This window comes from Zalophus californianus, chromosome 9, assembly GCF_009762305.2.
Source record: "Zalophus californianus isolate mZalCal1 chromosome 9, mZalCal1.pri.v2, whole genome shotgun sequence".
Taxonomy (NCBI): domain Eukaryota; kingdom Metazoa; phylum Chordata; class Mammalia; order Carnivora; family Otariidae; genus Zalophus; species Zalophus californianus.
The window spans coordinates 58852587-58874980 of NC_045603.1; the positions used below are offsets into that span (position 1 = coordinate 58852587).

Genomic DNA, 22394 nt, shown 5'->3' on the forward strand with positions numbered 1-22394 from the left:
GTGTAGGGTTAGGTTGTGTATTTGAGACCTTTTTTGTTTCTTGAAAAAGGCTTGTATTGCTATATACTTTCTTCTTAGGACTGCCTTTGCTGCATCCCAAGGATTTTGAATGGTAGTGTTTTCATTTTCATTGGTTTCCATGAATTTTTAAAATTCTTCCTTAATTTCTTGGTTGACCTATTCATTCTTTAGTAGGATGCTCTTTAGCCTCCATGTATTTGAGTTCTTTCCGACTTTCCTCTTGTGATTGAGTTCTAGTTTCAAAGCATTGTGGTCTGAAAATATGCAGGGAATGATCCCAACCTTTTGGTACCAGTTGAGACCTGATTTGTGACCTAGGATGTGATCAGTTCTGGAGAATGTTCCATGACCAGTAGAGAAGAATGTGTATTCTGTCCTTTGGAATGGAATGTTCTGAATATGTCTGTGAAGTCCATTTGGTCCAGTGTGTCATTTAAAGTCTTTATTTCCTTTTTGATCTTTTGTTTAGATGATCTGTCCATTTCAGTAAGGGGGTGTTAAAGTACCTTACTATTTTTTTATTTTTGTTGACGTGTTTCTTTGCTTTTGTTGTTAATTGGCTTATATAATTGGCTACTCCCATGTTAGGGGCATAGATAGTTACAATTGTTAGATCTTCTTGTTGGATAGACCCTTTAAGTAGGATATAGTGTCCTTCATCTCTTATTCTTGTCTTTGTTTTAAAATCTAATTTGTCTGATATAAGGCTTGCTACTCCAGCTTTCTTTTAGTGTCCATTAGCATGGTAAATGGTTTTCCACCCCCTCACTCTCAATCTGGGGGTGTCTTTGGGTCTAAAATGAGTCTCTTGCAGACAGCATATTGATGTGTCTTGTGTTTTTTTTCCCAATCTGATAGCCTGTGTATTTTGATTGGGGCTTTTAGCCCATTTACATAAGGGTAACTATTGAAAGATATAAATTTAGTGCCATTGTATTTCCTGTAAGGTTACTGTTACTGTATATTGTCTGTGTTCCTTTCTGGTCTATGTTCCTTTTAGGCTCCTTCTTTGCTTAGAAGACCCCTTTCAATATTTCTTGGAGGGCTGGTTTCGTGTTTGCAAATTCTTTTAGGTTTTGTTTGTCCTGGAAGCTTTTTATCTCTCCTATTTTCAGTTAGAGCCTAGCTGAATGTAGTATTCTTGGCTGCATATTTTTCTCATTTAGTGCTCTGAATATATCATGCCAGTCCTTTCTGGCCTGCCACGTCCCTGTGGATAGGTCTCTTGTCAATCTAATGTTTCTACCATTGTAGATTACAGGTCGCTTCTCCTGAGCTGCTTTCAGGGTTTTCTATTTGTCTCTGAGACTCGTAAGTTTTACTATTAGATGTTGGGGTGTTGACCTATTTTTATTGATTTTGAGGGGGTTCTCTGTGCCTTCTGGATTTTGGTGCCAGTTTCCTTCCCTAAATTAGGGAAGTTTTCTGCTGCAATTTGCTCCAATATACCTTCTGCCCCCCTCTCTCTTTCTTTTTCTTCTGGAATCCCAATTATTCTAATGTTTCATCTTATGGTATCACTTGTCTCTCAAATTCTGCCCTCGTGATGCTGTAGTTGTTTATCTCTCTTTTTCTTAGCTTCTTTATTTTCCATCATTTGGTCTTCTATATCACTAATTGTCTCTTCTGCCTTAAATAAGGCAGTAGTAGTTACTACTAACTACTAACTCCTAGTAGTTAGAGCCTCTATTTTTGATTGCACCTCATTAATAGCCTTTTTGATTTTGACTTGATTAGAGTATAGTCTTTTTATTTCTCCAGAGAAGGTTTCTCTAATATCGTCCATGCTGTTTTCAAGCCCAGCTATTATCTTTAAAATCGTCATTCTGAACTCTAGTTCTGACTTCTTTCTAATGTCCGTATTGATTAGGTCCCTGGCAGTCGGTACTGCCTCTTGTTCTTTTTTTTTGAGGTGTTTTTTTCTTCCTTTTCATTTTTTCCAGAGGAGAATAGATGAATGAGAAAACAAAATGCTAACAGGGTAACAACAACCCCAGAAAAATATACACTAAACAAATCAGAAGAGATCTCTGATCACTAGGAAGGTCCTTCATTGTCTCTGCACCTCAGTTTTCTATTATTTCTTAGTGCAGATTGATTATGATTGATAGATGAGAATATTTGAACATGGGACAAAAGGAAGAAGTGGGAAAGGATGAATGAACCGTTAGCTCACATAGAGGACAATACATAAACATTGAGATGTGTTGAATTTATAACTGATACACATTGAAATAGGCATTGAAAATATTTATTCAAAATATTTCAGTAGAGATAGTGACACTCATTTTCTACTTATGAAATTTCCATTCCTTTGCCTTTAGTTTTGTATCTAAATAGTGAGTCTTTTCATATTTTATTCAGCGCTTTTATTGATTACCAGGCATTGACCATAAAATTATCTCATTTTTTCAAACAAGCAGACAATACAAAACACTGTGAAGTCAGTGCTATTACTATTCAGGTAAAGAAAGACTCTGAGGCAGAAAGAAGTTAAAGTGTCTGGTGTCCACCACTTGTGTATTTGTGAGCAATGCAATCTTTAGTGACTTACTTACAGGAAAAGGAAATGAATTTCTATCTCATAAAGCACTGCCCCTCATGAAATATCCTGTTAGACATGTTTCTTCTCCATATCTTTTCTCAAATTCCTAGATGCTGGATTGTCTCTCTTTCCTCCTTGAGCACTCTCTCACTCTCTAACTTTCTACCTTTACTGTTTTATTCCTAGTTCTAAATAGCTCTCTAGCTTTTCTTTAGGCCTCCTAATAATTTACTTTGAATGAACACTGATTACACCTGTTACCTTCCTATCCACAAGCTAGTCGGACATCTGCTTTTTAATAATGTGTCAATTACCTCCGTGTATTCTGAGGTTGATGAGTGACTATGTTTTAGGTCAATGGAACATCGTTCAAGCTACCAGGTTTCCGTCTCCTCAGAGAGTGGAGGATGGATTTTAATTACAAATAATGGTTTGCTATAACTTGTTCAAAATCAAAAAATAAAAGTTGTTAAATCAAATGGTTATGGGATCCAAATATTTTAAGACTTTCTCTAAGACCTGAACTGACATCATATTACCGAATAATTCCAGTATGTATTACTAATTATTTCACTGATATATTATCATCCTTTATAAGTAAGCCCCTCCACAAGATGTCTGGTTTGCCTCCCGTTTTAACTGATTACCATCATTCAATTGAGCTATTTTTCTCTAAGTTGAATTTTTTATCTCAGACGTGTATTGACTGACAGATGATGTTGGACCTCATATATTACTAGGTGTAAGTCAAATAGTTATAAGAATTTTTTTGTGTGAAAAAAAAATAAGGGTTTTCATCATGGGAATTCCTACCATTAGAAAGCTCCATATGCAAACCGTAGCAAGAAGTGTTCTCATTAACTTCATGAAAAACCAATACACATCAAATAAATTGATTTTTACATAGTTGTCAAAAGGCCTAATGTAAAATAAAAGAGGAAAATAAACATCAAATGCCTTAGAAAATACTCAATTAATTATTTCTTTGTCATACAAAATGTCTAGTTACGATAAAATGCACATTTTTTTTGAACACTGTTTTAAAAGCTAACTCAGTGTTATGTATCTTATATGTGTTTAAGTTGGGTAAAATATTTAGTCAGTGCTCTGATTGCTAGGACACTGGAAACCTTCTAAATGATTCAAACATATTTAGTTATTCAAAAAATATTTATCGAATATCCACTACATGGCAGATGCAGGTTCTAAATGAGGAGGATAGTGACTTCTGGTCAATGTCTAACAACTGCCTCTCAGGGGGTGGAAGTGAGGGCTGCTCTGTAGAGATGATCGTGTTCTAAGATGTGAAGTCCCCCAAATGGCCGGTTACTGATGTGGGATTTCTGAATGCAGAATTGAGAAGACACAAGCACTGCGGGCTCTTGGGAAGTGTATAGGCAGGCCCTGCACCGTGTTGCTGGGACCACAGCATTTGTCTGCAGAGGAGACAGAGATCCCTGCTCTCCTGGGGTGAAGGATGTGAGAGAATACAGACAATGAGCTATAAGCATGATTGATTTGTAAATTATAAGGTCTTTTATAAATTAATAACTATTTTTTGAAGGAAGAGAAAACTAAAAGCCTTGGAAGTCTGGGGCTACTATAATTTTAGGTAGTGTCATTGGGGGAGGCCTTATTGGGGTGACATGTGGATATCTGGGAGAGGAGTGTGTCTGGTTTAAGAACCATCTAGTGTAAATGCACTAAGGCTTTAGCAGGAAAATCATGTTATTTGCAAAGAAAGACTTACTTGTTTCTTCCTTTCCAGTACTCCTAAATGTATTTGTGTTTGTTCTGCTAGTGCCCTGGATAGAACCTCCAGTATAGTACTGAATAAACACAATGATAGCGAGCTTGTAACTGATTTTTGTTAAAATGATTTTTCAATGAACCAAGTATATTATGAAACAAATAAGGTTTTGCATCATTTGCATTGAAACGAATTGTATGTGTAAGCTATTATATCAAAATTGCCAGAAAAAGTAAGAGAGTGTTATAACGCTTTGTCATGACTATATTTATGGTCTTTGTATAGTAAATTAAAAATGTTAAACATGACTTAATATTTTCTGAATTTCTAGAAAGTGTTTTTTCTGATGAAATCATAAAACAGTTTCTCTCTTATGCTTTTGTTCTGTCTTTTTCTGTCTCTTAATTTTATAAGAATCATTGTGGAAAAATTGGAATTTAAAAATATTTAAAAGAAGGAAATGAGGTCAGTCTCATAGTTACAGAGTGGAAAGACTGGCTAAAGGAAGGGAGATGCATGACAAAGGGATTGGAATATAAATGGAAAAAATATATATATATTCAAATATCCTCAGTATACTGCTGGCAATAGAAATATAAGCAATGAAATAAAACTCTAGTGAGACTATGTGGATATTCATAGACTTTCGAGGGGCCCTGGTTTTTGTTTAGTTGTTCTTCATTATGCCTCTAATTTATGACAACACTTTTTTTTTTCATTTGCTTGAGAAAATACAATCTTCCTTGCCCTGTCCATGAAGGCTCGCTTGACTTGCTGGTTCCTTAGGCTGTAAATAAAGGGGTTCAGCATGGGGGCTACTGAGGTGTTTAGCACAGCAACTCCCTTGCTCAGAGACACTCTGTCTTTTGCTGCTGGATTAATGTACATGAAAATGCAGCTGCCATAGGAGATGGAGATGACAATCATGTGGGATGAACAGGTGGAAAAGGCCTTTGTCCTCTGACTAGCAGAAGGAATCCTCAAAATTGTTCTGATGATATATATATAGGACAGAATTATTAATGCCAAGGTGAACAGTAGAGTAAACACAGCACAGGAAAAACCCACTATTTCTAAGAATTTTGTGTCTGAGCAAGAGAGCTGCAGCAGGGGAAAATAGTCACACGTGAAATGGTCTATAACATTGGACTTACAGTAATCAAGCTGTATGAACAGCATGAGTAATGGGAATATGATTAAGAATGAAGCCAACCAAGAAGCAAAGACAAGGAGTATGCACACTCTGGGATTCATGATGGTCATGTAATGCAGAGGTTTGCAGATGGCAATGTAACGGTCATAGGACATGGCAGCCAGGAGGTAAAATTCAGTGACTCCCAACAGAATGAAAAAAAATAACTGAGCCATACAATCATTAAAGGAAATGGTTTTATCCCCTGTAATCAGGGTGCCCAGGAACTTGGGTATGCTGACAGTTGTGAATGAAACCTCTAGCAAGGAGAAGTTTCTGAGGAAGAAATACATGGGAGTCTGGAGGTGGGAATCCAGCAGGGTAAGGGTGATAATGGTCAGGTTTCCAGTGATGCTGAGCATGTAAGTGATGAACAGAAAGACAAAGATCACCCCCTGAAGCTGTGGGTCATCTGATAATCCCAGGAGGATAAACTCTGTTATTTCTGTGTAGTTTCTCATTTTTTTCTTCTCTTGTGTAAACTTGAGGAAAAAACACAAACGGAAAGATTAGAGAAAGGGAATTACATATGGGTAGTGCCTGAATTAATATCTGGAAGTAAACAAATTTAATTTAATTTATTTTAGTTTAATTTAATTAATTTGGGAGATCTTTAAGCCAACTTGATAAAAGTAGGTAACATGTTTAAAGTTAGTTTTTACCATGTGGCACACTCTGTGTTTTACATAGAATATTTCTTCATAAAATCGTTATTTCACAGATTGGGAACTGAACCTAAAAATATTTAAAAAAATCTTATCCACATTATGTACCTTCATGAGAAGAACAGGAATTTTAACCTACTTTTTTCTGAATGTTTGATAACTGGAATAGAAATGCTTCCTGTTGATTCTTAAGAGTAATTCCCTGAAGGGTTCCCTTCCCACTGGGAAAATCTTTGTCCTTCTTCCAACCAGAAATTGTCTCATTTCCTCATTTCTGTCACATAATTCCCTGTATTATTACTTGGAGTATATGATGAAACAGCACATGAAATCCCTTTATATTTTTTCCTGAATAATAATAACAGTAATAACATAATGTATTTTAAAGCAAAGCTGAATTTTTCTCAATAAACCAAACCAGTCCATTTTCATACCCCTCATTCTGTGCATTCTCATTAAATAGTGAAGGGTTCAATTTAGTGTCATGAGAGAAGTTTTGCAATATGATATTTAGTTTCAAGATGTGGAATTGTTGATTTTTGGTATATAATGCATCATAATGCTGTAAAATTTCTTGCTCTTTTTTCCCCTTACTTGCCTGAGTTCTCTTTTCACTTCACTGTTCAGCAAAAATATTGCTGTTGATTATTTAAGGCAAATTCCAACTGAGATGGATAGTGCCTACTGGGAAAGCATGTGAGAGTCACAAAAAAATGAACATTTCTTTTGCTATTTCTCAGGGACTGGAGGAAACAGGCTGAACACTTACAAGAGAAACAGACATCACAATGACATATTTTGTAAACACACTTATGGCAATTCAAGTGTATGATGGATATTTCAATCATAAAATTCATTGTTCTCAATGAACAATACTCTGTAATTAACACTGTGTGTACTCTTTGATCTGTAAATTATTTCTGTGATGTTTTTGGTAGAGTGATGAAAAATATATCCAAGACCGTAAAACATCATTTTGAGCTTTCCTTCCTAACTACTTATCCACGTTTCTTTTACCTAATCACACGAAACTTATGTCACAAGCTTTGTAGTCCCATTTGTCCCTTTCTTTTCTTTTTTTTTTAAAGATTTATTTATTTATTTATTCATGAGAGACAGAGGAGGAGAGAGAGAGAGAGAAGCAGAGGGGGAAGCAGGCTCCCAAGGAGCAGGGAGCCCGATGCGGGACTCGATCCCAGGACCCTGGGATCATGACCTGAGCTGAAGGCAGACACATTTGTCCCTTTCTTTTCAATGAATTCTACTCTTTCATGGATATCTAATTGTTGAATCAAGTGTGTCATTCATTGAAAGTAAAAATTAACATATTCTATAAAGAGCTACTTACTATTGTGTTAAATAAAATAACTGGAAATGATTTTTAGGACACTTCTGCCATTCCATATGAATTTTGAAAAAAGAACAACATCATTCCCCAGATTGTCTAATTTAAAGAAACAAACAATTTTTAGAGGCCTACTAAAGATGAAGAGATTGTTTTCTTTATTTTTGTAATAATTAGAAGAAGTAGTAAAAAGCCCCATGATTCAACAATATAACTGGAAACTAACTTTATCATTCTGCATTCTCTCTTCTTAATTTAAAGAGAGAGAATTCTTTAATTCTGTGTGCTAAATTCTCTCTTCTTAAGTTAAAACTCCTTAAAGAAAGTTGTGAATACATATATGCAAGGAAATTTGCACCCATAAATTAGTACACAGTTTTCCAATTCTCTATCTTTCTCTCTCACTTGACACGCTTTTTCTTGGTTTCTAGATTTATATGTTAGGCTAATTTGTCAAAGAAGAGAACAGAGTATTGGCTTAATGTGATATTTTGAATAACAGGTCAGTTTTGTAACAGCCACTAATTTTTTTTTTCTGCAATGATTCACTCCATTCCTGACTGTGTTTGTTGACAACTAATGTCATGCAAGAACTTCATGGTGACTGAGTACAAAAAAATCTCATGAAGAACCAATTTAGGTTTTTTTTCAGATTATTACTTTAGCAATGCCTCAGAGTGTTTGTAGAATTGGTTCAGAATCCTGTTTCCCTGAGTCCCCTGGAAAAAAAAATTACATTGTTTTTTTCCTAATAAAAAGGGGGAGTTTGAATTCCAAGTCAGATCAAAGCACCAACCAGTAGGAATAAGAATAATGAAGGAAAAGCAGTAATCATGTAAATTACTCTCAAAGTCTGTAGGTTTTCATAGAGATATTCTGCTTATATCCTGATTGTCTCAGTTTGTTAACTAGGTATCTATATTTGAGGATAATTTTTAACTTAAAAGAGGAAAGGAATTCTTAAAAAACATATGGCATCAGAACTTAATATTTATTTATAATGAATGATATTGGGGCAACTTGTGGGCTTTGCTTTCAAAGAGAAATGGATTAAAAATGCAACTCAGTCACATTATAGTATTGTGACTTTGGACAAGTTAATGTCTCTGAATTTTAGTTTTCCTTTCATTTAAAAATGGGAATAATATTTCATGGAATAATCATGAGGATTAATTAAAAAAAAAGTAAAATTAAATTATACAAAATTTGTATAAAATGTACTCCCAGACAGTGGTTTTTATTATCTTTATTTTCCCCAAAATAAAATCAATGAACACGTTTGAGGAATATAGCCCCACTTTAAGCACCAAAAATCATTTTTGAGGGTACTCATTTAAGAGACAAAGAAAGACTGTATGCACTTATCTCATTTACTCAGTATGAGTTATCTATGTTAATATGAAGAAACTGACAATGAAAGAGATTATCATAAACTAGATCAGACATCAGATGTTAGTTCATAGTAGAATTGGAATTCCTAACTCTTTCTGCCTGAAACCAGAGCATGTACTACTTATTAAACCTGTATTCAATGAGGAAGATCAAATTCAGAGACAATAATTTTCTGAAAATTAATAAAGGAATAAATTATTATGACAAACAGGAAATGTAACATGCTCATTTTTCATAATCCTTGATAAATACAGATAACATAACAAACCCAGATTATTCTATGTATTCCGATGAAAAGTTGAGTTAAGCAGTAATGAGTGCTGAGATTTTTCATTATCTTCAACTTTACAATCTTACCTCTATTTGTCACACAAATGACTGTGTCAGCTGGTTGAAATGATTTAAAAAAAGCAAATTGACAAATATTTCGGTTTTAGGTTAAGAGATTCAGTATTTTTAAAATCAGTCTTTCCCAATACATTGGAGTTACTTTATTTCTGTAGCTAATATTCTTTTACACATTTTCCTTTGCAGCTATGGGAGCAAAAATAGTGAAGAACAAGTCAGAGTTGGAGTTACTTTGGGCCTTTCTGGACAAAGATTCTATATGGATTTTCCCCTGCATAAGGCATATGTTTTATTTACCATACATCCCCATGTCTCACAACAAATACTCCAGTGAATCATGTACCAACAAGGGCCTAGAGGAAAATACACTAAGGATTATACAAATGTTATCCACAATTGCACCAATATTGGAAGGAGAAACTTTTGGGATAATGCCCAAAGAGATAGAAAGGGCATAAGAAGTAAGCCAAAAGCATATGGAATATTTTGCATATGATCTAAATGAGAAAATAACTAAATATGCAAAGCTTTTGGGAGAGGTTTCCTGAATTTCCTAAGTCAGGATTTCTCACGAATGGAGGCTCCCACTTCCTCTTTTGCTGAGTAAAATACTGGGACGACTTAATCTTATATGAAAACATTACATTTTTATCATATACTAAAATGTCTCCACAAAAGTGGCTCTCCAAGCTGGTGGTATCAAATAAATTATTCAGAAACACTGAATATAGAACAATAAAAAGAATGGGATAGAGTTCAGTGCTCAGTGATTTCCCATATAAAGGCAAGAAAAACTATGGATTAAATATTCATTGAACTCTTCAATCTTTTCCAAGAATCACTTGAAGTCATTCTCTTATCATAGTAATGGTGCTAATTCTTGAGAAACATCTACTACCCAGAAGGTCCCTTTCCATTTGAAAGATGTGCTCGGTTTAACCCCATAATTAATGGAAACATAAATTCTAGGAACTTGGCAGGATTTTACAATTCTGATTTCTTTCTGTTTCATATTAGAAATGACAAAAAAAGCAGTCTGTTGAATCAATCACTATTTTTTTCCTTCAACAAGTATCTTTTGAGGATCTGCTATCTTTAACTAGTATACAAAGACTGGATAAAATGGAATCAAAATAGATAAGATTTCCATTGCTACACGATTTCCAAAAAGTCAAGGTCAAGCAAATGAGAGAAAATGTGCTGAAAGTTATAAATAAAGTAACCTGTCTCTCAGTTCAGAACTTTTTTTAGTACACCAAGCCATTTTTTTAATCAGCAAATTTACTCCATTATACCAAGTAATATATACTATTGATCCATTATTTTTAGTCATTTTTCGAATATGAAATTATACAAAAGTGTACTTTAAACTTTTCCTGACTTTTTTGTTGCGTCACATGTTCATCAAAAGCTGCCACAAAATAGTGATTCTTTGTTAAATATTCTAAATTATTCTGATTCAACCACAGTATTTAATAAATTATGTGATCAAAGTAATTTGAGGGTGATGATCTAATTGTTCCTATCACAGCTCATCAGTATAACCAGCATATCTATAAAAAGAGCTATTTTAACAGATATCTTTAATTTCTATTAAAATTTTCATATATACATAAGTTTGTTACTTTCAGGGCTTAAAACGTCCAAAAATATTTTTAGTTTGATATATAAGTGCCTATAATATACAAGAATATCAATGGGAAGCAGTGTACCACAAGGATTTTTTTTTAATGGAGTTTTAGATCCAAGAGAGATAGGTTGAAATTCAAGCTTTGTTATCTATTCACGTTGGCAGATTAGAAAATTGTTAAAGGCCTTTCTTTCTTCATTTCTAAAATGGGTTTAACAATGCAAATTTTTAACAAATTAAATAAAACATAATATGTGGAAATCTCTGTTTCTGTAAGAAGGAGCCTTACAGAACCTGAGACAGATCAATATTCATGCAAAGAACATATAGAAATGTGAGATTAAACAGAAAAATAATGTGTTCTAAGACATATGACACATTCAATTTGCAGTACTTCATATAAGAAGTCAAAAGTCACCACTGGGGTCTAACAATAAGAAAAAGATGAACAGCGTGAAAAATCAACTGTTTTAGATCCTTAGAGTGGGCAAATCACTGCCCTCAAGATTGAAAATCAGACAGATAAACCCAAGAAGTGAAGGTTTCAGGGAGCAGAGGCTCATGAGCAGAAACTGCCATAGGGTCCAGTGCTAGAGTCGGAAAACCTGAAGTATAACTGACTATTTGTGGAGGCTCAGTGAGGAAACTCAGAGTTAAAAGCTCTGGGGGGACCAAGATATATGAGGCCTCCACCATATTGTGAGATTTACTTCCAAGAGCTCAACCAGATTCAGACGGGCAGTGTCAGAAAAATCACCGTGTGCTTCAGGGGAAGAGGAAAGGGACCATTTTGAAATCCATGAGAGTGGTGTGTTCTTAAGAGAGCCAGCCCTCACAGAAATATAGCTGACCAGAGCCTAACCTGCTGGGACACTAGAGAGCTTAACTGACCCCGGACAAGGCAATACCCAGCTCCACTATCCTCTAGCCTTCCATGTGGGAGAAGGGAAATACCCAACTCCAGCCCACTCTAACCTTCCTATTCTACTTAAGTGGGGAGAAAAAACTGAGAAACATATATGAAGTTCACAGCCCAGAGGCCTAGCCTCACTAAGAGACTGAGCCCTAACCGTAGGACTATAGAGTGCTTCCCTCTCCCTATGCCTGACCGTCCCATTTCTAAAGGTCTACGTGCTCTGGTTCTTTTACCCAGCGCATCCTGTCTGGGTGTCAAGAAAACAGTACAAGCAAAACAAAGGCAAAAAATTGTTTTTAAAGAGGCAGAGAATGATTTAGAACCAGACATGGCAGAGGTGTTAGAATGATAAGACTGGAAATTTGAAACAACTATGATTAATATGACAAGGGCTTCAGTGGATAAAGTAGATGGAATACAAGAACAGAAGGGAAAGATAAGCACAGTTACAATCCAAAAAACCCCAAGCGAACAAACAAAAAACCAAACACCACCATTACCAGCAACAAAAACAATCCTGGAGGAAATAAAGAATTCTTTGGACAGACAGAAATTAAATGTGTGTGTTGTCAGTATCAAGGCTTGAAGGAATTGTTAAAAGCAATGCTTTAAAAAGAAGGAAAATAATGTAGTTCACAAAGTCAGATCTACATAAAGTAAGGAAGAGTGCTGCGGAAAGAATAGTGCAGGTAAGATAAACAGAAATTGTTAACTTAGGGCACTTGACATCTTCCAGGTGATTGTGGGCTGCTGAGAACAAGAAGGATCCGGATGGCAAGATGTTACCTCAAGGACCTGAGTTCACACAGACAGAAACAGAGCGAGGAAGAGATCACAAACGTCATCAAAATAAGAAAGTGGGCAAAATCTGCTAATTGGGAATATCCGCATGGAAGTCTGAGAAGACACATCCTTGGAAAAGGTTTGAGAGGCCCCCAGAATTTTATGGACTGAAGTTGGACTGATTGGTGATGGTCTTCCTCGGCACAAACCCAGGTTTGCAAGACTGTGAGAGATGGTTGTTTTTTCAAGTATGTACGTATCAACACAAAGGTACAAGGAACATGAAGAAACAGACAAAAATGGTCCAATCAAAAAACAAAATCATCATCAGCAGACTCTAGAGAAATATAGGCACATCTGACAAATTCTTCAAAATAACTGTCATAAGATGCTCAATGAATCAGGAAAGTGGCATGTTTTATTGTTTTTGTTTCAAATCTTTAATAAGTATAAATATTTTTTAAAAAATGATAGAGAACATGGAAATTCTATAAAGAGTGCTACTCAATATCGTGATCACTATTTACCTTGTAATATGCACTAAATTTCACAAAATATAAAGCTCTACATTTAAAGTGCAAATTGCAACTACTTATTATTTCTAAGAACTGAATTTCATATAATTCCTATATTAATATAGGAACTCTAGTTTTTTTAAATGTTAAGAGATCACCAATGAACACCTTGAAAATACACAAGAAATCACACACTAGTTTTCAAACTACATTTGAAGTATGATGTGGTATTATATGTACCGTTTAAGGAATTTATTAACAGAATTAAAACTATTTTCTACATTGTGCTGTAGAGTATGTCTTATAGAAATACATTTCATTTCCACAAAATTTTGTAGGAGAAATAAAGTTTACCATATTTTAAAATCAGTCAATTAACAACGCATTGGAGAAACTTGGGTATAGAAGTGGAAGAAATGAGCTGGGAAAATATTTAATTAACTATAATGTGGCATATAAGAGACTATAGGAAGAAGCATACTGATAGAGATATTTAGGAATTTCAGGATTTTTCCTAGTTACTCTTTACAGTGTCCTCCCCCCCAGAAGAAATCTTTCATTTACTTGAAGAAAATACTACTTTATGGACCACATCTTTGAAGGTTTGTTTTACTTGCTGGTTTCTCAGAGTGTAAATGAAGGGGTTGAGCATGGGGGCAACAGAAGTATTGAGAATAGCTACTCCTTTTGTCAATGATGCCTTTTCTTTTGCAGAGGGATTAGCATACATAAATATACAGCTTCCACAAGAAATCTGTTCATGATGGTGGTGTAATGAAGGGGCTTGCAGATGGCAACATAGGGGTCATAAGACATGGCAGTTAAAATGTAAAATTCTGTCACCCCCATAAAAATAAGGAAGAAGAGTTGGGCTGCACAGGTGCTGTAGGAAATAGTCTTATCCCTGGTGATAATTGCCCCCAGAAATCTAGGAATACACACAGTTGTAAATGAGATTTCTAAGAAAGAGAAGTTTCGGAGGAAGAAATACATTGGTGTCTGCAGATGAAGGTCCACCAAGGGTAGGGTGATGATCGTCAGGTTTCCAGTGACACTAACTAAGTATGTGATAAATAAGAATAGGAACATCACAGTCCGAAGACCAGGATCATCAGAGAGCCCTAGCAGCACAAACTCTGTGATCGCTGTGTGGGTCATTTCTCTCTCTCTCTCCTTTTCTTCTTTAAAGGTATTTAGGTGGCAAGAGAATTAAAGGGAGGACATGAAAGGTGTAATTCATGATAATCAATATCACCATCATTGATACAATTGTAAAATATATTCTATAGTCCATGCTGATCTTATTTTCTTTTGATCCTCTTGCTTGCCTTTGGTTGTAATACATATTTATGAGCTTTGCTTTATTTACCAGTTTTCTTATCCGAAATGTAGCAGGAAAAGTTTGTTAATCTTCATATAATAACTCACATTATTGAGAAATGATAAAATCAGTACTTCTTGCTTTGTCCAACTTATGTAAATCATTACATAATGTTTGAAAAATTTTTTAAATATGCCTTTTTCTTTCTTTTGTTAAGCATTTACTAGGTATACCACCACCTAAAAACAGAAATGAATGCTTTTAATTCCATCACAAGGTAAAAGTGAAAGAAAGCTAAAGTAACAACTTTTATACATCTTATGACACAAGAAATCAATTAATGATTTTCTTAGCAAATATATTATCAATTGTTTATTTTAATTATTAATTTTATTTTATACATTAATATTTTAGGGTGTAAGTTTCAAGATAGTATGAGAATGTTATATACATATTATATAATAGTATATTATGTACATATTTACTGTATAAAAGAGTTAATAGCCTTATTGTTTTTTATTTTTATTTTTTTAAGATTTTATTTATTTATTTGAGAGAGGGAGAGAATGAGAGATAGAGAGCATGAGAGGGAAGAGGGTCAGAGGGAGAAGCAGACTCCCTGCTGAGCAGGGAGCCCGATGTGGGACTCGATCCCGGGCCTCCAGGATCATGACCTGAGCCGAAGGCAGTCGCTTAACCAACTGAGCCACCCAGGTGCCCCTAGCCTTATTATTTTTTAAATAGAGAATATATTCACTTACTTGCTTGTTGTTTTTTCTTGTAATTCCATCAAAATCATTAATGTTTGATATCTTCTGTGACTTGCTAGAAATGTACATACAAAAAATATTTTATTTTTGAGCTTAAAGGGACATGCATCTTTTTTTTTATTTTACACTGAAGCACAAATTGGGAAAGTAACTACTTGCCTCAGATGTTAGCAGCTCTGTCACCCAGATTTTTGTCCAGTGCATTTTCCATTTGAACATTCTTCTTTCTGAGCTATTAGCTTTATGAAAAAAATTTGATTCTCTTGTAATTCTGCCTCACACTTATCTTTTATATGAGAATAGTGATCCATAAAGACATTTCAAAAACATACAGGAAAATGTTGTCTATTCGTACTGACATATTCAGGTAATTCCCAGCTGTGCTGGATATCCTGTGCTGTAGATTTTGGTTGTAAAATTTATGACAGTTACATCGTTTATATTTTAAGCAAATTTGTGCTGTGAAGAATAGAATGCAAATCATTGCTTCTCTGCCAGGCTCCAGCAAAGTTCACTCTAATCAAATTCTATTTGATTAGATTAGATTTCCTTTGATGGCTCAAAGGAAAACAGTTCAGGAAATAAAAATGAAGTGCCAGAAACCTTAAAAAATGTGGAAATAATACGATAGTCTTATTCGATAATGTTGATCTAAAAATTTAAGAAAGCACTATTTAAAGAGAGCACTGAGAGGGATATAACATCATTGGGGTATGAGTGCAGATACTTAAACTAGATTGGCCTTCCTCTGCTTGGACTTATAGCTCAATATTTCCAAGTTTACTTGTTTTGACCTCAAAAGAAAGTTGTTCATTGATCTCCTGGGAACAAGGCCAAGTCGAGGCCCTATCTGTGCTATATTATGGACCATGAGGGAGTTCTGGAAGCCATCCTTGCATTTCTCAGTAGCCTTTTAACTCTTCTCTATAGTGAATCTCCCTTGAGAATGGTTGTGTTCACCTTTGTATCCCACAGAGGACCTAAAATGTTGACTTCTACAAGATGATTACTTCTATTAATCATCATTCCTTAATATTTTATGAGTAACAAAAAACTATTGTGAAACCTACTTTCTTATAAAAATAAACACAATCTATATTTAATCATCTGGAAATATAAGTTTTTCTAAATATATCCTTTTTGTTATTTATCCTTAGGCTTTGTTGGTGTTGAAGCATTGAGAAGCAGGGTTATTTCATAATTCTAAGTTAAATAATAACTATTACAAAGCACTATTGTGGTCACATTTTTAAAAAATACCAATACACATGTTCATTTAACCCTCATTACAAATAGCAATATTTAATTGCAGTGTAATTTGCCCATCTTATTTTTCAACTTGACCTTTATATTTATTTGTCATATCTTTAATATTCTAATGAGAAATATCACCAAATACTAATATTTTGTTTATTTGAAATTCTGGATAGTGAATTATTATTTTTTAATATCATTCTTTATGTTTCCCAAATATTTTGATAATAAAAATTATATTACATGTACTCAGTTAAAATAAGGCTTTTGTTATATAATTTTGTTATATAATTATATTATATATAATTATATATATAATATATAAAATTATATAACAAAATATATAATTTTGTTATATAATTTGTTACATAATTATATAAACTAATATTTGTTATATAATTATATAAACTAATAATACATATTATATCATAACTAGTTAATATTAAATAAGTGTAATATATCTAAATAAAATAACAAGACATACAGTTAACATAAAAAATACAATTGTCAGTTTGTATAATCAGATAATGACATAGTTACCAATACAGAAGTAAATCACAATTGGAATGCAAGATTTTTTGGAAATTACTTACTGGAAGAGGGGAATTAGAATAGAGTGGGGAGAAAAATGGAAGAAACTCAAATTTATGACAGTATATACTGTGTTTATTTAACCTAGTAAAGGAGCACTCAGTAGAGGAACGTTTTGATTGATGTGGTTCTATATTATAGGGAGGGATACCCTTGTCCACTTCATTTATATTTTTTCAGCTTTATTGAGATATAATTGACATATAACATTGTGTAAGTTTGAAGAGATACAACATCATTGGGGTATGAGTACAGATTGATTTTATACACTTGTGTATTGTGAAATGATTACCATGATAGGGTTAGTTAACACATCTATCACTTATATATTTACGCTTTCTTTTTTGTGGTGAGAACATTTAAGATTTACTCTTTCAGCAATTTTAAGTATATAATATGGTAGTCTTGTAGATCAGTTTTGTTGCAAGAATGAAATGGTGTCATGTTTTTACCCTAAAAGCCCAATTAATAGACAACAAGAAACTCTCTTATATTCATGGAGGGCACGTGTGCAGTAATGTTCAGTTGACTGCATGCTTATTCCCATGATTTCCTGTAATTGTTGTTTAGATTTAGAGGCTTAATCCACGTTTAGGTTTGGGAACTTTTTTTGCAAAAATTTAAGTTTGGGAATTTTTTTGCAACTTTCAACAGGAGATACATGTTTAGTTGTCTTCTATTTTTATTCTTCTCAACCATTGTTGATCAATGGCTGGATCCTTTAATTGATTACGTGCAGCAAAATGGTTATGTTCTTAATCTGTCATTTACCATTTGCTTATTCATTGTTACAGTTTATATGAAAAAGCGCAGATGAAGTCCTACTTTATTTTTATTCAGTAGTCAGAGTTGGTTCTCTAGTATATTTTTGTTGGTATCTTTAGGAATACATCACTCTATAAATTATATATTTGTTGTACGTCACATTAGTGATTGACATAAATATTTCAAAAGAGATTGAAATTGGCATCACTCTCTCTTTGGAGTGCTTTAGCCCTGGGTGAGACCCTTCTCTCTTGGACTGTACACTTTTCCTCTTGTTTCCTTCCCATCTTGTAGGACAAGGTTTTCCAGGCTCATGCTACACTTTTCTGTATTAGAACTGGACTGAGTCATTTCTCCAAAGAGGCCTTCTTATATTGGTTAGGAAATGGTGAATCAAGGTAAGAAACTGGGCACTAGCTGTGATAAATACTATGAGTTTGATCACCCTTTCTAGGTAATTTCAGTGGACAGGACCAGCAAACATATATATATTTTTTTCAAGTAAAATGTCTATGAGTGCAGTTTCAATGTATCATCAAATTTAGGACTACAATATTTTTATGAAACCCCTTTTACCTTTTATACATTTATATTTTCTTTATCTCATGATGAGAGCCCTGATTATGAATAGAATTAGATAAGATTGTAATATAGCATTAATCTTCATTTGCTTCTTTTCCTCACACTGCACATACAACAGCATTAGAATAACAGTGACAGCAATACCATCCATGATATTCCTACCTAGGAACAATTTAAAAATTTTTAAGCTACTCTTTTTGTCCTTAGATTAAATTCCACTTAGATGTACCGTTCAATTACAACATTTAAGATCTCGGAATAATTCTTCATTTGGCTATCTCACCAACTAAATATATATTTAATTATATTTATTCCAGTTCAGTGTAATGGCTTATGCTACTAAGATACACATTTCCTTCCACTCCTTTCAAACAATTAATTCTGACTTGCCTTCTAAGGATTCCTGAGACAGATTCACTGAGTCATTTAAAATTGAAATTAAAAAATAATACTGAACAGTGGCTTAATAAGAAGGCCAGAAAACATCTTCAGGGCTTTTGTTTTTAAAACATGTTGATGTCCTATCCTTCTAAAATCTTTACTATCAAGTAAATATTAACAGTGATCTTCTGATAAACTAGTCATTGGAAATTTCATTGATGCTCGAGGTTAAAAAAAGGGCTCTATTTAAAAAAGTACATAGACTCTGTTCCTTTGACAATCTGAGAGGGGACCTTTTGACTGTTCCACTTCATTTCAGGTGTTTTAAATTAAAAAAAATTAAAATAATGATATCTGTTTTGCTGGGTAGAAGTCTCCCTTAGTAATGCATTGATTTTGAAAGTCTAGTTTTTTAATCTTATTTATTTACTGATTTAGTTATTCTTTAGTTAAACCTTACTAAAAGTCATTTAAAAAATATGTTCAGAGAGTATCTCCAAAGCAATTTGCTTTTCTGATCATGTTACCCTGTTTCTTTTTCCTTTATTAAAATGTTTAGTAAAGTTACTCATGCTTAATATATTAGAGAAAAGGAAAAGAATTTAATTAATGTTATGGGCAACATCTAGCTCAGCTTCATAATTGCATTGAAATACACTTCAGGCCCTGCTTATTCATTCTTGACAAATTAACTAGAGCTTGTGTGAAACTTTCCCTCTGCCTGAATGAAACAAAATCTCCAAGGTTGGTCTCACTGAGTGGTTGGAGAATTGTTTTTTTTTTTTCCTTTGGAATTGTCTTTTACTCTTCTTCATAATTATTTTAGATGACTATTTACCTGAATCAATCTGAATTTTTTATATTTCTTCATTTCAATGAAGATGAGCAGATTTAGTTTTTTGAAATTCATACAATTGCATATAGAAAGAAATCAAGGAAAAAGGAGATCACCAAATCACATTTAATAGTATTTTCAGAAATAGTAACACACATATATGTAGGGGTTTATGCTGAATATCAACCGTCAAAACCTCATGCTCTATAATTTATGTGGCACTTACTTGGACAAACGAATAGCTGTTTTATTTATGTTACTTTTCTTTTAGTTGGAATTAATTCCTAACTTTGGGAAGGATGTTCACTGTTGTTGTGGTTTAACAAAACCATTATTATTTCAGTAATATTTAAGGACTTTTTATTTATCTCATTTAGTTTTTATAACAGAGTTAGTAGACCTTATCTTTGCTTCCACATGAAGAACTGAGGCTCAGAGTGGCTATGTACCTTACATAAATTCATAAAGCTAGCAAGTATCAAATATGATGTGAAATTAAAGTCTGTTCTCTTAAACAGAATACCACATAGCCTATTGGAAACACACAGATAGAGACATAGTCACTTCCTATCTTTAACTGCAAATGGCTACATTGAAATAATAAAAAAATAGTATCCTATTTTTATACTTTTTGATATAAACAGTTGCAAATTATAACGCCAATACATTCCATTTAATCTGATTAAAAGTTGAGCTAAATAATGAACCAATGATAAGGTTTGAGAGACTTTCACTACCGTCTATATACCTGACTTAATTCTGCTTTTCATAGAGGTTTGCAAACACAGAACGGCTGGAATAGTAAAATATTAGCAAATTCTATAGTTGTCATCTAGAGGAGCCAGCATTTCTGATAGCCTTCCTTTGCCATTGAACAAGTATATTTTCTATTATTGACATTTTGTCTTATCTATCCCATTTTTTTCCTTTGGGGAATATAGTTATTTAACTGTAGAGAGTAAGAAAGAACCAAATATATAAAAGATAGAAAAATATCAGAAAGTGTTTTAAAATTCTTTGGCATGGTTTCTACACAGATTTAACTTGTACAAGTACTTAATACTATGTCTATTCTCTCTGCCACTCACTCAAGGGGATTAATTCAGTGAATCAAAATTGTCAGAATAGGAATATACATAAACTACTAACATATAAAACATTGACATAAGGAAATCCTGTGGGCAGTGTCCAGTGTGACATGAAAAGAAAAACTCCAACAAGGAAACAACCACACTAAGTGTGAAGTTTGTTTTCCTTGACATTATTTTTCAGACAGAGATGAGCAAGCAAATATCTTAATTCCTAATGTAGATCTTGACTAAATGCATCTCTACACCATGACATTTTTTTAAACTGGTAATCTACCACATTGTACTAAGTCCGTTCCTTGATTCCATTATTATTAATCTGCCTCCTAGTGAGAAAATTTTGGTACCATAATACTGTTAGACATTACACATAATACTGTTTTTCCTGTTTACTCTATTGCTCACCAGCAATAGCAGTTGAAGAGTTTCTTGTTTGATTGATTAAAGTTCTAATTTATATGCCAAGTATTATATTAAGAGTTAGTACCCTTCTTGACTAGACTATAATAATATAACTATGTGCAGATAAGACGAGTAAAAACACCAGTAAAATTGTTCTTATTATAGTAAAAGCTATGCAAAATTTGCAAGTCCTTACAGAGTTTCGAACATACTTTTGACCTCAGCCGCAGCAACCTCTTCCTAGAAACATCGCCAAAGGCAAGGGAGGCAAGGGAAGCAAGGGCAAAAATGAACTATTGGAACTTCATCAAGATAAAAAGCTTTGCACAGCAAAGGAAACAGACGACAAAACCAAAAGACAACTGACAGAAGGGGAGAAGATATTTGCAAATGACATATCAGATAAAGGGCTAGTATCCAAAATCTGTAAAGAACTAATCAAACTCAACACCCAAAGAACAAATGATCCAATCAAGAAATAGGCAGAAGACATGAACAGACATTTCTGCAAAGAAGACATCCAAATGGCCAATAGACAATGAAAAAATGCTCAACATCACTCGGCATCAGGGAAATCCAAATCAAAACCTCAATGAGATACCACCTCACACCACTCAGAATGGCTAAAATTAACAAGTCAGGAAATGACAGATGGTGAGGATGCTCAGAAAGGAGAACCCTCCTATACTGTTGGTGGGAATGCAAGCTGGTGCAGCCACTCTGGAAAACAGTATGGAGGTTTCTCAAAAAGTTGAAATACAGCTACCCTATGACCCAACAATTGCACTACTAGGTATTTACCCCAAAGATACAAAGGTAGTGATCCAAAGGGGCACCTGCGCTCCAATGTTTACAGCAGCAATGTCCACAATAGCCAAACTATGGAAAGAGCCTAGATATCCATCAACTGATGAATGGATAAAGAAGATGTGGTATGTGTGTGTGTGTATATATATATAATGGAATATTATGCAGCCATCAAAAAATAAAATCTTGCCATTTTCAATGATGTGGCTGGAACTAGAGGGTATTATGCTAAGCAAAATAAGTTAATCAGAGAAAGACAAGTATCATATGATCTCACGATATGAAGAATTTGAGAAACAAGACAGAGGATCATAGGGGAAGGGAGGGGAAAATGAAACAAGACAAAACTGGAGAGGGAGACAAATCATAAGAGACTCTCAAACTGAGGGTTGCTGGAGTGGAGGGAGGTGGGAGGGATGGGGTGGCTGGTGATGGACATTGGGGAGGGTATGTACTATGGTGAGCACTGTGAATTGTGTAAGACTGATGAATCACA

The 22394-nt window shown here is 34.0% G+C and overlaps 1 protein-coding gene across 1 annotated transcript; it reads right to left on the reverse strand.

Annotated features, from left to right (window-relative positions):
- Positions 1–4997: 4997 nt before the first annotated feature.
- Positions 4998–5969, reverse strand: LOC113922363 (olfactory receptor 6C1-like). The gene has a single exon (XM_035729312.1). It carries the CDS (start codon positions 5967–5969, stop codon positions 4998–5000), a length of 972 nt encoding a protein of 323 aa, XP_035585205.1.
- Positions 5970–22394: the final 16425 nt, after the last annotated feature.